The following is a 17926-nucleotide window of genomic DNA, read 5'->3' on the forward strand; positions in this document are numbered from 1 at the left end:
CAAAGTATGGTTTCATTAAACTATAAGGTGATCTTGGTTTCGATGGTTAGAGTATCGTGTCCTGACGTGCTGGATGTGATATTCCTTCGGAACAAGAGAATCTTATGTTTCAATTCACGATATCAGATTTTCTTTTAAGGATCGCATTTTTTAAAAACTCTTCAAATTTTCAATTTTCGACACTAAGACACTAATTAATCAACTAGGTACCAATTTTGGGCGTATCGAGGGTGCTAATCCTTCCTCGTGCGTAACCGGCTCCTGAACTCATTTTTCTGAATTTCGTAGACCAAAATCGTTGTTTTAATAAAATTAAATCATTTATTAAAAATAACCACCTTTTGAGGTGACCCGATCACACCTCGTCAAAAAAAGGATTGGTGGCGACTCCCGTTTTTATTCTTTTTTTTAATCCAAGTCGACCCCGTTTTCATCCAAAAATGGTGTCAACATTATAAACACAACCAATCCTAATTGTTCAAGGATTTGTCTCTAAAAATTATACAAAATCAATATTTTAAAATCATTCAAAATATTGCATAAAAATCTTAATATATTACAAGAAAAGCCACAATCATAATTTTCTGTACATAATATCAATAAAATTTGGAAGGAAAGAATAGTTGTTACCAAATTAGGAAGGTATTGAAAGATAGATCACATATATTGTAAGAATTTGGGGAGTTTTTAAGTGGGGAGATTAATTTATTTTCACATTTTCGAAACTTTTATAGAATAAGAATTCTATACTAATAAAAATATATAATTTGTCATTTTATTAAATAGGTATTTCTTGAGATTTTATTGTTTGCTTGGATTTTTCTTGCTTGGTAGCACCTATTTTGGTCTTTTCAAATGTAGGCTTAGGTTGTTGTCGGTAGTAATGACTAATTCTCTTGTCGTAAGTGCTTTTTAAAGAAGTAAACGGTTGCTCAAGAAATGTATTCCATTTCTATGGGTGGGGATTGAACTCCGACCTCTTGATTAATGGATGAGGTGTGCAACTACTACACCACAACTTATGGTTATATAGCAAGCAAAACCCACATGTTCCAATAGTTTAATGGGCCTTTTTTGTTATATTTTTATACAATAATAGATCATGTTTATATAAAATTTCATATTTCCTATAATATAAATATATTAAAAAAAACTTTATTTTTACTTATTTTTTATTTTATCTAAACTTGTTCACAGATTGGGTTACTTGCTTAAATACAAAACTATATCTAATATTTGAAAACGTTTGAACAAAAATATTTGATTCAAAAAAATAGGCATCGATAAAAAAATTAAACTCATTTAATATACAGGGTAAGTTCAAGCTCTAATATTCAAAGCTTAAGTCCAACTTAACCTTGCTCATTTTCAAGCTTATAATATGTATATTTTTATTTTACTTCTTATATTATATATCATATGAAAATAAAATAAAATATGTAAATATTAAAAATTGAAAATTATGTTACTAGAAATTTAATAAGAGAAAAGGTGTCAGTAAAAGGAGAGTTACAATTAAAAAAATATATATATATTAAATATGCTAAATGGGTTTGAAATTTTGGATTAATGTCTTACAAATATGTATAAGTTTTAAGTAAAACTTGGAAATTCGAAATTTAAACCAGACCTAACTTCCATAAGCGAGTGGAACCAAGTCGGCAGCAGCACCCCTATCAGTTCTTACATCTTCAATCAGGCCTAAAGGATATTGACCCAGCATCCATACCACCAATTACCACAAACACCACCCTCTTTGTGTTGAAAACAATGGTGATTGCATGCTATTCCTCCAATCATACTCAATAGGTCAGCTATCTAAGCTCACCAACCAGTTAATATAACCTACCACTCCCTCTGGTTTTAAACCAAATACTTCTTCCCTAGGAGAGAGAAGGTTGCAACTTGCAAGACCAAACTAAGGAAAAAGCAAAAGGTAAGCAAAACTTCACCCTACCAAACTCTATCTTTGTTACACATATTATTCCTTAGGCCTATGAATGTGTCCTGTAACACGAAAAGGGACAGTGTTGATCCATCAAGAAAATCCCATCTTTTGAATGTCCTATCATTACACACCACTAAGTGCGGGGGCAGCTTCGGTTCCTAAATATAATTAAGGGTCAGATTCTTAATCCAAACCCCAACTTGTGTTATTTTTTACCAAATTCACTTTTCATTTCTCTACACAAGTTGAACTTTGATTTACATTGTTTTCGGGGGGGGGGGGTTTGGAGCTTTGTCCATCGTCGGCTTTCCCTTTTATATAAAGTTTGCTCGTCTTTCTTTGCTTATTTATTCATTTAATTAATTCTTTCCTCAATGACGACTGCATTGGTCATGTAATTACACAATTCTTATTCAACATATTTATACTTTTTTTTCATCTGAATAGTAGTTTATTAATTAATATCATCATTTTTGTGTAGTAGCAATCGCAAAGTCTTCAAATTCCTATTTGGTAGTTCATTAGTCGCTATATGCTATCTATGGCCTTATGGTATTCATGTCATAATGATGCTCTTTCAAGTATAATTTGAGTCACCAGTAGTAAAAAGTAAAAGGTAATTATAAGGTTGTTATTTTCATTTTATAAAATCTTTATGGAATTAAGTAGAAGTTGGAATAATAAAATGGGTGTAGCTAGTCTATATTGGTTACGTGTAGCTAGTCTACATTGGTTATCTTTCGACGTAATTATTATATTATATATATTTGTAAATTGAAAATCTCAATTCAAAATTTTGATGATGCACTAATTGAATCAAAGATGAATTCATCAGTCGAACGTAATCATCAATAAAAGAGCTTGGTTTTGGGTGGAATTAAATATTTGGCCGACTATAGATTATGGTTGTGAAATTAATGTAATGATGTAGTATTTCTTATTTCCCCTCATATGTCTTGTCGTAGGGACAAGAAATCTTTTAACAAGGAGCGAAAAATCATGATGAATAAGTTAATAATTTGGAAGAGCGTTTTTAGTAAAGATAATAATTAGTGTGTTTAGGGAGTTTAATACGAATATTGACAAAAAAAAATCTATTTTTAGGATTTGAAGCGTGGGATAAAGGGTCCAGACATATTGAATTGGAATGTGATAATACCTTGATAGTCGAGTTGCTTTTAGCTGGATGGCATGCCGATAATAAATTAGTGGAGTTACGCTTAGTATATTCCGAGATGTTTGAATGAAGTGGTTGATCATATAACAAAATGTACTATAATTAGGCTCACAGTTCTACCATGGTTTGAGGAGTCACCAGGTTCATTTATTGTTGGCTGATTGCAATATTTCCATGTAAATTTAATTTGAGAGTTTGATATAATTATTTTGTGCTATCTTTTTTTTTATCAAAAAAAATAATGTGTGTGGTTTTTTTCTAAGCATTTTATTTATTTATTTTTATAAAGAGTATAAGGAAACTTAATTAATTTGATATCAACCAGAATAAAAAATTACTGATATACCATCAGCAACTTAGACATACCAGACCAAACAAACAAATACCTCAATAAATACATAAAAGCCAAAGGAATTAAAACACAAAAACATGAACCATGTTCGATCATAAAACTCTCTTGACACCTGCTTCGGCTAAAGCTCCACAACCAAGGAGTACATCTTCCATCATTTCAAATAAATTGGAAGAACGTTCTTACCATAAAATTTTGATTTAACAAAAAAATAATTAACAACTTGGAGAAATTTAATTGTCATGAATGTGCTATCTAAGCTTTTTGGATGTCGATATTAGTGATGGTATTTTTTAGATCCCATCCTAAATATCATTGAATTCAATTGACTCGTCATGATCTTCTTATTTTTACAAAAGAGACAGTTGATTCAATAGTTGGGGTATGGAGTATTTTGAAATATTTCTATCAAATTTCAAGGCTACAATAAAATGTTGCTAAGATTTTTTTTTTGTATTGGCGTCTCAAATTAGGATATGGAATAGATTCATCTCACTACTGGGTTTAAAAAGGGAGAGTGGATGGATTAAGGTTGGTGGCAGTTTCTGTCTCATGGATGGATTAAGGTGAATGTGGATAGTTCTCTGTCAAGTACTAGACCAATGGCAATCATAGAGGAGTAGTGAGAGGACCGAATGGAGGATGGATGAGGGCTTTTTCAGATGGTAAGATGATTGCCTGATTTTTTTCAGGTTGAAGCTCTAGTACTACTCGAGGGCTTAAAGTTAGCTTGGACAAAAGGATACCACCAAACTAAGTGGAGATCGAGAGTGATAGTGCTATATTGATTTCTGTCGTACAGAATAGGTTTGCGGCGAGCAACATTTATAGTAAAGTTCAACTTATGCATGATTGGTGCTTTAAAGATTGGAATGTGACTTTCCGTCAGATTGTGAGGGACAACAATAGGATGGTAGACTGTCTTACTAGAGAAGCTCAAGGCGGGATGGAGAAATTATTTATTCATGTGGATCCACCAATATATGTGAGGAACTTACTTGAAGACGACTCTGTCGTGCGATGAGAATTCCACCTATTAAAGATTAAGTTTAGTGTAGTTAGCCTTGGCTAATTTTTCATATTTACCAAAACAAAAAAAATTTTGAAGAATATAAAAGAGTAGAGAAATGGGACTTTTAAGGAGAAGTATTAATAGGTTGGATTATGTCAATTTATAACTTTGTATAGAGTGGAATATTCTTTAAGCAGTAGATAGTTTTCTACTTTTTGCAGTAGTTTGTAGCATATAGTTTTTAAGTGTGTTTAAATAGTCGATTTAGTTAATTCCTAAATCAAATTATTATTAATTGAATTAATCAAAACCATAAAAAGTTTTAACCTTAACTATTAATTGAATCGATTTTTTTTTTAAAAAAATCTTTTAATTGATCGAAATAATTTCGGTTAATTTAAGCGGTTAATTGAATTAACAGAAAATTTTACATTTTTTTCCTTTGTTTTGTTCAAATAAGTTTGAAAAGATAAAAAATACCATTACAATGTTTTTTCTTTTCTTTTAATTCAAAAAAAGGAAAAACAAAAACAACAAATAACTCAATAACAACACTAATTTAAAATCATCATAACAAAACCTACCTTAAAAACAAGAAAGTTTGAGATTTTGAGTGATGAAATGAAAAAAGAAATTGATAAAAAATTCAAGTCTGGTGTCAAAGTGATGCCCACTTAAGCTTTGTTTTGAGTTTAATGATGGAAAGAGAAAAAAAAAACTTAAGGCTTCTTTCTTTTATGGTTTTTTACTTTTATTTATTTATTTATTTAGTTTAAAAATATATAAATCTATTATCATATTAAGCCTATTATAATAATTCGTATAAATCTATTTAGTTTTAAGTTCATTCTTTAATTTTTATATTTTGGGTTACATAATAATTTTAATTAATTGATTAATTACCCGATTTAGAATCGAATTAACCATTAGTCAAAATTTAAAAAAAATCCTTAATAGATCCCTGATCGAATTAAATTCAATGACTGATCGATCAACTGAAATAACTCTATTAAAATCGAATTATACAAAACACTACTTATTGGATAATAAAAAAAATTTTTTTAAAAAAACCTGGAAGAATTTAGTGTAATTAAGTATGTTTATAAATTACAATATTTATGGGCTAAGTTTTAGTAATCTGAGTAAATTTAGATTTAAATATTCTTTGTTTTTAAAGTTGTATAACAGATTTTCCAACTCCATCAAGTTTAAATATATAAAAGGTATAATTAATTTGAGTATTTATATCTTTTGTTAATTTTGTCTTTATTATTATCAGTTAAATTTAATTATTAATCTTTAAAAATTATATGTCATGTCAATAAATAATTGTTTTATATATAATCTATGTGTATTTCATACTAACATAATACTATTTATTTTATATGTCACTTAAATAAATAATTTAAAATTTATAAAAATATTTAAAAAATTATTAAAATAAAATAATAGCATGAAGTACAATAGATTACTTTATGGCTAGTCATATTTAAAATTTTAACGTTTTGATCATTTTCGTTAAAAAACCAACAATTGATGATTAAATTCGATTTTTTTTAAAGATTGGAGGTTAAATTTAACTAAAAATAAATAAAAATATTAAGGTCTAAATTTTATTATATGGTTGTTGAAATGATCATATGGACTCACCAATGCAGTGCTACCATAATTGTTTAACAGCAATATCCAGTATGATCATAGCTACCTAATTACCTCGCCGAATATGAATCTTCACCTTTTTTATTATATTTAAAATAAAATTAATGATTCATCAGTCACTTCACCCACCGTTTCACAAGTCTGCAAGTGTTCAGATTTCCGTGGTGTTTTAATAATAGTATTGACCATGGGCGTTGGCGAACTACTTTGTAAAGATTGACACTACTAGTACTGTTGGGAAAGAAGCTCATTTCAGTTTCAAAATATTGCAAAAGGGAGAGTTCAAAGATCATGTGTTTATTCAAATCCTAGTGGTCATTGTGATAATTTCCAGACTCTAGCTTTTGATGCTGAAATTTATGCTATGCTGGTGCTTTTTCCGGTGTTACTGGTGCATCTTTAACCGGCTATTGCAAGACCAAGCTAGGTATTAAATTGAATTATTTTTTTTAAAGGGGTCAAAAACAAAACAAAAATTATTCAAAGGCCTAAAAAGGCTTAATTGAATAAATAATTATCAGGAGTGTTAGGAGTAACAGTTTCTGTTATTAGTTAGTAAGTTGTTAAGTTTTCGGTTAGTAGTTACTGGTGAGGTTGCATGTACTGCATGCATTAAATACCCCTTGTAATCAGCATTATAAGATATGAATGAAGAATGATTTCATTAAGTTGTTGAAAGGTTAGCATGGTATCAAGAGCCAAAAATTTTTTTCTCATCAAATAGTTTTGTTGTTTTTTTATTTTCTCATGGAGCCAAGTGCAGATACTCCGCATAATTCTTCAAATATTGGTGGAGCAACTCAGTCGCAGGATCTTGGCTTTGGTGGATCTTCAACCGTTCAATATTTTACCAAGCATGACACGGTCAAACTTGCAGACCATAATTTCTTGCTGTGGAAACATCAGTTGTTGCTGATTCTTGAAGGATATGGGCTTGAAGGCTTTGTTTTGGGCACAGTTTCTGTTCCTCCTGCTGTTCTTGTAGAGGCTGATGGTCGTGTTGTTGATAATCCTCGTTTTCTTGTTCATAAGAAACAGGATAAGTTTCTTGCTGCTTGGCTTGTTTCGACTGTCACGGACGAGGTTTTGGTTCATCTAACTGCAGCTAAAACGAGTCTTGATATTTGGAACACCATTGAAAGAAGGTTTGGTGCTACGTCGAATATTAAGATCTCGAGTATGCGTCATGCATTATACTCGATCAAGAAAGGTAGTTTAAATGTTAAAGAATATTTGCATAAGGTCAAGACTCTTACTGATAGCTTAACAGCTGTTGGCAGTGATGTTACGGAAAAAGAGCAAGTTAGTGTTATTCTGTCTGGGCTTCCCATTGAATATGAGTCTATTCGTGTTTTGGCGTCTGCGGCTTCAGTTTCGTTGGACTTGCTGACTGATATGCTTCTTGATTTTGAGGCTAGACAGTTGGCTGTTTTGTCAGAAACTCCTTTGCAGGCAAACTTAACTAAATATCAAGATGATGCAGATAGTTCGAAACCTTCTTATGCTCAAGACTCAAAACAAGGTTTTCGTGGTTCGACTCGTAGTTGGTCGCGTGGCAAAACTAGAGGCACTGGTCGAGGATGGTCTCGTTCTAGACCACAGTGTCAACTTTGTGGTAAGGTTGGTCATATTGTACAAAATTGTTATCATCGATTTGATGAGAATTATTTTGGACAAAACCCTTCAGTCAATTTTCATCAAGTGCACGAGTTTGCTCCTTCCTCCACGGCTTGCTCTTCTGTACTTAATTGTTCTGGTTCGTGCTCTCGACTGTCAACTTCATCGTCATCATCAGCTGATCAAACCTGGTATCCAGATTCTGGTGCAACAAATCATGTTACACCTGACAGATCCGCTCTTATGTCAGTGACTCCTTATACAGGTGCAGGTCAGGTTGTTATGGGCAATGGTAAGTCAGCACCTATCGCTAATATAGGATCTTCTAATATTCTGGCTGGCTCTAGGCTTCTTCATCTTCAGCGTGTGTTACATGTTCCTACAGTGTGCAAAAATTTGTTATCTGTGGGACAGTTTGCAAAAGATAACAGTGTCTTTTTGAGTTTCATCCTTTTCTCTGTTTTGTGAAGGACATTCAGACAGGGAAGATCCTTCTCGAGGGCCACATGCATGAAGGTCTCTATCGTTTTCAGCTGTCCAAGTCTACTATCGATAGTACAAGTTTTCTTTCGAAGCCTAGTTCGTGCTCAATAAACAGTACCCAACTTTCTTCTGCAGTTTTATGGCACAATAGACTTGGACATCCGTGCTCTAATGTCTTGTCTCAAGTGTTAAAATCTTGTAAAATCTCGTTTGTACAAAATAGTTTACCTACTATATGTACGGCCTGCCAAATGGGCAAGGCTCAAAAGCTTCCTTTTCCTGCTTCCACTACAGTGTACAAGATTCCTTTTGAGCTTGTAGTTTCTGATGTATGGGGGCCAGCTCATGTGCCTTCCAATGGGTTTTGCTATTACGTGTCCTTTGTTGACATGTACAGTAGATATACTTGGATCTACTTTCTTAAAAATAAATCTGAGGTTGCTTCTTGTTTTGCTAATTTTCATCAGATGGTAAAAACTCAATTTGGTTGCTCTATCAAGATGTTCCAAACAGATGGTGGGGGAGAATATCGTGTTTTGACAAAAGAGTTTTCTCGACTGGGTATTCAACATAGGGTTACTTGTCCATACACCTCCGAGCAGAACGGAATGGCTGAAAGGAAGCATAGACAAATTGTTGATATGGGATTATCTCTTCTAGCTCAATCTGGTGTACCATTGAAGTTCTGGTATTATGCTTTTGCACATGCTGTTTATTTAGTAAATAGACTGCCTACCTTAGTTTTACATCAAATGAGTCCGTATGAGAAACTTCATGGTAACAAACCTGACTATACTACTCTTCGGGTGTTTGGCTGTGCTTGCTATCCTGATTTGAGACCTTTTCAGCAATACAAGCTACAGTACAGGTCAAAAGTTTGTGTTTTTCTTGGGAGTACCCCGAATATAAAAGGGTTTTGGTGTCTTGTTGATGATGGTAGGGTGTATCTTTCTCGGCACGTTCGGTTTGATGAGGAAAGATTTCCGTTCCATGGTGGTTTTTGTTCAAAGTTCCACAACAATGTCATGAAGGACTCTTGTAAACAGCAGACCATGCTCCCTATTATTATGCGTCATAATTTTCCTGAAACAGGTTTAACACAAGCAGACACACGATTGGTTAGGACATCTCCAATGGCATGTTCTTCAGTTCTATCACATCATACTCCTCCTTGTTCCAGCTCGTTAGGTGGTATCTCTCTTCCAACAGAGGTTTCTCCATTATGTGGTCCAAATGAGTGTCGGTCAGAAATTTCGTTGACACATGGACAGAGTGAATGTCAAGTTGAAGCTCCTTTGAATGTTAATATGCACCCCATGCAGACCCGTTCAAAGAATAGAATTTTTAAACCGAAAGTTTAGCTTCGGTATTGGCTGAAAATGAGCCTTTGACGATAAGTGAGGCGTTTCAAAGCCCGGCATGGACAGACGCTGCTAAAGCAGAATATGATGCTTTGCTAGCTAACCAAACCTGGGATCTCGTGCCACTACCTAAAGGACGACGAGCCGTTGGTTGTAAATGGATTTTTAAACTGAAGAAACATGCAGACGGGTCTATTGCTCGATATAAGGGTAGGCTCGTGGTTAAGGGCTACTTGCAGGAAGCTGGTATCGACTTTCAAGAAACATTCAGCCCGGTTGTTAAACCAACTACAATTCGGGTTGTACTTGCCTTAGCTATGTCGTCTAACTGGCCACTTCGACAGGTAGACATAAATAATGCCTTTTTGAATGGCGAGTTGAGTGAAGATATCTACATGGTGCAGCCCCCGGGGTTCGAAAAGTGAGGGGCAAATGGTGAGCAGCTAGTTTGCAAGCTTCGGAAAGCCTTGTACGGTCTCAAACAAGCACCACGGGCGTGGTTCAATAAGTTGCGTGAATTCCTGGTGTCCATGAAGTTTGAAGTTTCCAAAGCCGATAATTCTCTGTTCATTTTTCAAACCAAGTCCCAGTTGATTTATGTGTTGATATATGTCGATGACATTATCATTACTGGGAATGATACTGTGTTCATAGGTGATTTTGTTACTCAATTAAATGCCAGGTTTTCGTTAAAAGATCTGGGGAAGCTAAGTTACTTTTGTTGGAGTTGAAGTCAAGTACACTACACAAGGGCTGTTTCTCACACAAAGAAAATACATTCTGGATCTTCTTCAACGTGCATCTATGGAGAAGTCAAATAGTTTACCTACACCAATGGTCACCACCGGTCATCTTTCTGCTAATACTGGGAGTCCTGTTGAAAATGAAAGTCATTATCGAAGTATCGTTGGTGCTTTGCAATATGTGGTAATTACTAGACCCGACATAGCGTATGCTGTTAACAAAGTTTGTCAATTTATGCATAAACCTTCGGATTTTCATTTCAAAGCTGTGAAAAGAATCTTAAGATATCTACAAGGCACACTGAATTATGGGTTGAAGTTTGTTCGTTCGTCGAAGTTTTTACTTGAAGGATACTCGGATGCTAGTTGGGGTTCGGATGTAGATGATCGACGGTCCACTTCAGGATTCTGTGTGTTTCTTGGAGGGAACCCGATCTCCTGGAGCTCAAGGAAGCAACAAGTGATCTCTAGGTCAACAGCAGAGGTAGAATATAGAAGTGTTGCTCATCTCGCTGCAGAATTGGTTTGGATTCGGTCATTACTGACTGAGTTGCATGTTCCAGTTCCAAGGAAAGCATTGATATGGTGTGATAGTTCAGCTGCTGTTGCAGTAGCAAGAAACCCGGTTTTACATTCAAAATTCAAGCACGTAGAGATGGATTTGTTTTTCGTTAGAGAAAAAGTTGCAGATGGTGTACTTCAAGTTGGCCATGTTTCGGGATCAGACCAAATTGCTGATGTTTTGACAAAACCTTTGCCAGTGGGAATTTTCACTAAGTTTCGAGATCTACTTTGTGTTACTGATACTAGTCAAGAAGCTTTTGATGAGAAGAAGAATTGATAAGTAAGGGGCATGTTAGGAGTAACAGTTTCTGTTATTAGTTAGTAAGTTGTTAAGTTTTCGGTTAGTAGTTACTAGTGAGGTTGCATGTACTGCATGCATTAAATACCCCTTGTAATCAGCATTATGAGATATGAATGAAGAATGATTTCATTAAGTTGTTGAAAGGTTAGCAAGGGGGGACTAAAATTGAGAAAACTTCATTTAATCAATGGGTGTCGCGAGATACCGAGCAAAGTCCAAAATTTGCTGGTGAAACAGTGGTGACGACGACAATGGCATTACATTTGCATGCTATATCTCGCATGCACGTTAAAGAGCAAAGTTTTGATAATTCCATACCCTGTTTTTATTTTCTTTTTTGGCGAAAGTATGTGTCAAATGCGTGCATGCACACATGATGTATTACAGTTTAATACAAAGAAGAAAACAAAAACAAAAAAAAAATACGTTTTATCCACTGAAAGTGCCTTGCAAGTTATTGTTCAACGCATGATCACCAAAATCATGCGCGTGTTGTGTTTGCGCATGCATGTCATACAAGACTTAACCAGATAAGGGCAAGCACCGGGAACCAAATTGGTTTGAGCTATTTGACCTCATGAGCTAATGATTAATTTATATGCAAGGAATATGAGATTAGAAAGTACGTAGGGTTTTTTGGTTAGATACGTAATGAAGTCCAGCGTTGAGCTATATGTTGAGGAAAAGGGTCCACCTTGAACTATACCCACCTAAGCCAAGAGATACAAGTCAAACGTTTACCCTTAATCCACTCTACTTATTATATAGTATATATGTTCAAAATTTCTCATTATCAAGAAATGGTGTATGCGTCATAAGGTGTTGAAATGAGGTCTGAGATGGACACGTTTACATTGGGTCTTTTTTATAAAACATATTACTAACCAACAAATCAGCGGCTACAAATCTAGGTTTTCAATCAAATGCACGTGTCTTTCAAGGCATTATGGTACGTTAACTTGTTATCATATTCATACGTCCTCCATGTCAAAGATACTTGTGCTCTCTCTCTCTCTCTCTCTCTCTCTCTCTTATTAATTTGAGCAAACTCCCAAAGACTTATCTGACACAAAGGGGAGCAGGGTAAAGTAAATGAATCCAACCAATATGAATATAAGGAGTCGTGGAAATTAAGGTTTTTGAAACTGATATGAAGACCATTAGTTACTAATGTAAGTATTGGATCTAAACAATATTTTATTATTACAACTTGCGACAATCATCAATCATGTAATTAGAATTCCATTATAATTATATAAAAAAAAAGAGTAAAAATGAGATTGAGAGATTAAGAAACTGTAATTAAGCTACCCTAGATTTTCACATTTTCCTCTACAAACACCAAGGATTTACGGAATGGTGATTATAAATCCATTTATTTATTTATTTGAAGATAGGGGTGTTTGTGGAGGAAAATGTGAAAATCTAGGTAGGAACGAAGTCAGAACAATTTTTTAGGTGGGGTCGAATGAAATTTTAATTTTTTATAGTCTATATCTTTATAATTTTTAAAGAATTAAATTAAATTTTTATAGTTTTAGGGTTCAAAATACAATTTTATCTTTACTAATTTAAAATTTTAAAAAATTTTAAAGGGCTTAAATAATAATTTTTCATTTCAGGGGGCCGGGCCCCGGCCCTTGCCAACCCCTTAACTTTGCCTTTGAATATAGGGGTAGCTTAATTACAACAACTTGGTAAGTACTTAGAATCTTTTTTACATACGTTATTAAATCCAAATTCAATATTTTAAAATAAAACATTTTTTAGGGATTTAGATCAATCTTAAAACTATATAATATAATATGTAAAATTTAATTTTGTATAATTACATATATAATATTTTAATTAGATTCAATTTTCATAAATTATTAATATTATTATCATATATTGCATATAGAAATAGTAAATTAATATATTTTATTTTTAATTAAGTACAATTAAATTAAAATTAATGTTTTATACATATAATTAAAATAAAATAAAATATTTATACGTATAATTACTGGAAACTAAAGTTTATATACACACTGAAACATAGAAGTTTATAATTCTCTTGAACTCTTGAAGAAGGGAATAATGTCACATTTATATAACCTTTTTGGATTAAAAATATAACATTATTAAAAAAAATTGTTAAATTTGTTGGTGTGACATTTTTAAATTAAAAAAAAATACTTAATAGTTTTGTAATTTAAAAAATAACATTGCAATTAACTTGAATTTGACAACAAAAAACTTTAATAATATTATCAATTGAATCTAAATTTTAAAATCTGAAAGGTAGAGGAACTAAATTTTTTAAAATAAAAATATATGGATTAAATTTTAAATTTTCAAAAAATACAGAAATTTATGACAAATTTTAACCTTAGTATTTAGGTCCTTCAATTAAAAATAATATAAAAATATAATTACGTGGCAAATAATATTATGAAACAAATCCATAAATTTCCCAAATATAATAATGTCCGTAAATCAAAAGGTTAAAATTAGGGGGCACATGTAAACGTAGTGATGACGAAATGGGTGATGGAATGATGGAGTAAGCTTGAAATGAGGGAGGGTGAGTGGGGGGGGGGGTTTGTAGGAAAATGGGATGAAAAATTTTTGGGTGAATACTTCGATATAGCAATTTTGATTGGGTCATCCATCATCCCATCTCTCTCTCTTTTGTGTATCTACTCACACCAGAACACCCCGTTTTCGTTCCAACGTCGCTTTCTTAAACCAACGGTGGACCCGGCCTGGGATATCCTCCCACTCTATAATTTCCCAAATTATATTCATATATATATATTTACTAGGTTAAATTACATAATCTCCATATTATTTATTTATTTTTATATATCGGCCTTTGAAAGCTGCTCGAGGACTTTATATAAAGGTGGAAGTGGGGCTTTCGGGTCCTTACAGGTATAGAGTTGGTGAGATTAATTACTTGTCTTGCTATTGATACTACTTAGTTTGTGCTTAGTACGACCAAGTTATGGGTAGGCAGCCTTGTTGTGACAAACTGGGAGTGAAAAAGGGGCCCTGGACTGCTGAGGAAGACCAGAAACTCATCAACTTTATTCTTACCAATGGGCAGTGTTGCTGGCGTGCTCTCCCTAAGCTCGCCGGCCTCCGCCGCTGTGGCAAGAGCTGCCGCCTTCGCTGGACTAATTATCTTCGGCCTGACTTGAAGAGAGGCCTGCTTTCCGAGGCTGAAGAACAGTTGGTTATTGACCTTCATGCCCGTCTTGGCAATAGGTGATTGCTTGGAGCAGTTTGATTATTATCTTTGATTGGGACAGCTTATAGTTAAAGCAATTAATTGACATTGGTTATTGTTGTTTTGTTTTATCAGGTGGTCGAAGATTGCAGCCAGGTTGCCAGGCAGAACCGATAATGAGATCAAGAACCACTGGAACACCCACATCAAGAAAAAACTTGTTAAAATGGGAATCGACCCTGTTACTCACGAGCCTTTAAACAAACAATCTAAGACCGAACAAAGTCCTTCCCATGGTCACAATTCTGCAGATAATCATATCACAGAGAACGACGGCACCGCCGCCAACTCGTCAGAGGATAATTCCAGTACTACACCAACTGAGAATTGCTCCACCACCGATGACTCCATTTTGTTAGACAGCATTTGCAACGATGAATCTTTATTGACAAGCTTATGGCTGGATGAACCTCCCCTGGCTGATGATTCATGGAACAGCACCGTACCAGCAGCTGAAACTTGTAATGATCAGACAAGCTTGCCATCTTGGGAAGACAGCATCGCATGGTTGCTGGACTGTCAGGATTTTGGGATCCATGACTTTGGGTTCGATTGCCTAAACGACAATGAATTAAACACGACCAACACGTACGCAAAACAGTAGCCTGATCATGCCCCATAGTTGGAAGAAGTTGTGAGTAAAAATTAATCAAAATTACCAAAGTTTTATGTATGTAGTTTGATTATCTTTAGGTCGTTTTTTTTTTCCATCTATTAATTTCAGAATATTGCGGGAAGGTCCTCGCTTCTTCAGAGGTTTCTTACCTACCAATTCAACACTGATACCAACCCCCATATCCTCAAGATGTGATATTTGTTGGTGCCTTGCAAATATTGTAATCTTTTCTTCTGTTCAAGACAATTATTATTCATCCAAATATAAAATAGAAAAAGGGAAAAAGAGAGAAGATTAGGGACACAGTGGGCATGATCAAAAGTGCTAGTGGGCTTTTGTGTAGTGATACCTTTTTCTGTATATATGTATATATTTGACATTTATATATGGAATAATGGCAAAAGGAGAGTTACTTTGTTGTAATTTAAGTTTTCTTTCCCTTTTTTCTTTTATTGTTTTTGATAAAAGAATAGATATATTTGTTATTGAACTACAAAATTAGTTTCTTTTCTCTTAATCACGCTTATTAATGGATGATCATCTTCTCAAGATTGATTAAGATTTGTGGCCAAATTTAATATTATATCCCTGGTTTAAAAATTTGATAATCAATAATTTATCAATTCATAATAAATTAGTTAAAATTAACCATTTAAGTTTATGTGTTTACGAAAACCTGGATTATTTTCTCAGCTTTCTTATAGTACAACAATCAAACTCAGACAAATTAAATTAGAGGGTTGAACTTCAGAATATTCTAGTACATATACCAGAAGAAGTATTTGCCTCTTAATAGTTGCTAAGATCGCTCAACAACTTAAAAGCAATAGGAATAGGACCACTGTTCCGCTTGCTATTAACATATTATTTTTTCCTCAATCATACACGATTACAGAAAAAGGTCATGGACAATCCAAACCATTCCAGCCTCAAAAACTTGCGACATACAATAAGCTTTACCAAAGTCAATAAAATTCGAAATCTACAATCGACATTTTGATCCATAATTCGGTTGGAGCACACTCTTCATTACATATTGTTTTCAACTTTACACCCTAAACCATTATAATTAAATAAGCAATAAGTTGATCATGCTGTTTCTCTTTGCAGCGCTCTAGCAGGGATGATATCATTTTTCAGAGTTTTATCATTATCTTTTATGGATTAATTAACATTTCTTTTGTCCAACATTTATAAACAAAAAAAAAAAAACAATTGTTCTGAGTGCAGACAAAATCACAGATAACCTTTTGAAGAAAATTAGATTGTGAATAAAAAATTATTTACCAATGAGAAATACTTGAATTATGTCATCATGGACTTGATATTAAAGATTTTTAATCCAGCCACAAGTTAATTGACTCATTTGTGACTTGTGATTAGACCTTAAATTCAAACAAGTATTTATCATGACTAAAAGGTTGATAATGAGTTGCTTTACACCACACAGTCTCTGCTTGCTGATGCTTATATAATTTAAATCCTCAAGAAACCCTTAAAATAATGTTTAATTTCGACATTCATGAATGTGTGATTTGCAAGCATTTGGTATACCACATTATTTAAAAGCTCTGTAATCATGGTTTTTCTTAGGACACAAGCTATGATGTTTCATTAAATAAAAATCATGCGAACAAAATATAATTATTTTAAACATGATTTGAGTGAAATAATGGAGAAGTCTACAATGACACTGGGAAAGGTGAGTGATCGATGGAGGGAGACACAGCATCTAAAATTCTCAACCTACATTACTCCTATGGTGACCTGATCAGATTTCACCGAAAGAAGCTGTGACTACAAAGTGGAATGTTCAATCATTTGGGTAATGTTGAATATGAGATTGATCAGTCGTCTTCTTTAATAATTAGACCATTTTTGTTAGAATCTTGGAGATTTCAAGTATTCGTTTGAAACACTAGAAGAGTGTCCACTTCAATTGAGATGTGCAAGGAAATTTGTCTCAACAACTCTATTTGCAAATTTTCAAGTAGACAAATAAAATTATCATTTGTCTTTGAAGATTCAACTGATTACAATTTTATAATTAAAGTCTTTAATTGGGTATAATTCTTTTTCAGGATTTTAATTTATTTTTTATAGGGACTTCTAGTATTTAAGTCAAAATTCATTGAAACACCACTAGTTTCAACTGACAACTAGTCGCAACATCTCTTCTTGTGCAGTTTTCGATCTCATGAGCATAATTGGCAACAACAAATTTCCTTTCAACTAAACAATGACCTGCGATTGTTTCATGATGAGTATCAAACCATAATTCTTACACCATTTATTCCAAATTTATGACCAAAATATAATTAACGAGATACATAGGAAATAATTTTTAATGTGATTATACTCTTTAAGCCTACATCCACCATCCCAAAAGAATAAAATATCATTTCATTTCACTCATAACTTTTGCAAAGATAAAGCTACAAACCATCCTTACACCAACGTGTGACTTTTGTACAATATAGTTACCAACCATCCTCACATAAATAATAAAAACCTTTAGGGATTACATCAATAAAATTCTACGAAGGTCCTTATATTAGGAGTCGGATTGCATTTTGTCTCTTCTATTCAAAAAACGGGCAAATTAGTCTCTATACATTAAATGGAAGAGCAAATTTGTCATTTCTGTTAAAAACCTCATCCATTAATACAATTAAAAACAGACGTGGCTAACGGAATAACTAAACAATGACACGTGGCATACCACATATACCTTATGTTGACATATAAGGGCCAATTTTTAACTGTAGAAATATATAGAATTTTTAACAAAAAGACCAGTTTGCTCTTTTATTTAACAT

The 17926-nt window shown here is 33.4% G+C and overlaps 1 protein-coding gene across 2 annotated transcripts; it reads left to right on the top strand.

Annotated features, from left to right (window-relative positions):
- The first annotated feature begins 14018 nt into the window (after positions 1–14018).
- Positions 14019–15530, top strand: LOC107946947 (MYB-like transcription factor ODO1). Of its 2 annotated transcripts, XM_016881456.2 has the most exons (3): positions 14105–14469; positions 14567–15125; positions 15216–15530. In XM_016881456.2, exons 1-2 carry the CDS (start codon positions 14207–14209, stop codon positions 15093–15095), a joined length of 792 nt encoding a protein of 263 aa, XP_016736945.1. In that variant the 5' UTR covers positions 14105–14206; the 3' UTR covers positions 15096–15125; positions 15216–15530. The 2 variants fall into 2 exon arrangements, with proteins under 2 accessions (XP_016736944.1, XP_016736945.1); XM_016881455.2 differs by having other exon boundaries at positions 14019–14469; positions 14567–15530.
- Positions 15531–17926: the final 2396 nt, after the last annotated feature.

This window comes from Gossypium hirsutum, chromosome D12 (genome assembly GCF_007990345.1).
Source record: "Gossypium hirsutum isolate 1008001.06 chromosome D12, Gossypium_hirsutum_v2.1, whole genome shotgun sequence".
Taxonomy (NCBI): domain Eukaryota; kingdom Viridiplantae; phylum Streptophyta; class Magnoliopsida; order Malvales; family Malvaceae; genus Gossypium; species Gossypium hirsutum.

Excerpts from the sequence above, each read along its gene's own strand:
- LOC107946947 (XM_016881455.2), top strand. The coding sequence starts at position 14,207 with ATGGGTAGGCAGCCTTGTTGTGACAAACTGGGAGTGAAAAAGGGGCCC. Across the intron at positions 14,470-14,566 it reads CATGCCCGTCTTGGCAATAG|GTGGTCGAAGATTGCAGCCA; the intron begins GTGATTGCTTGG and ends TTGTTTTATCAG.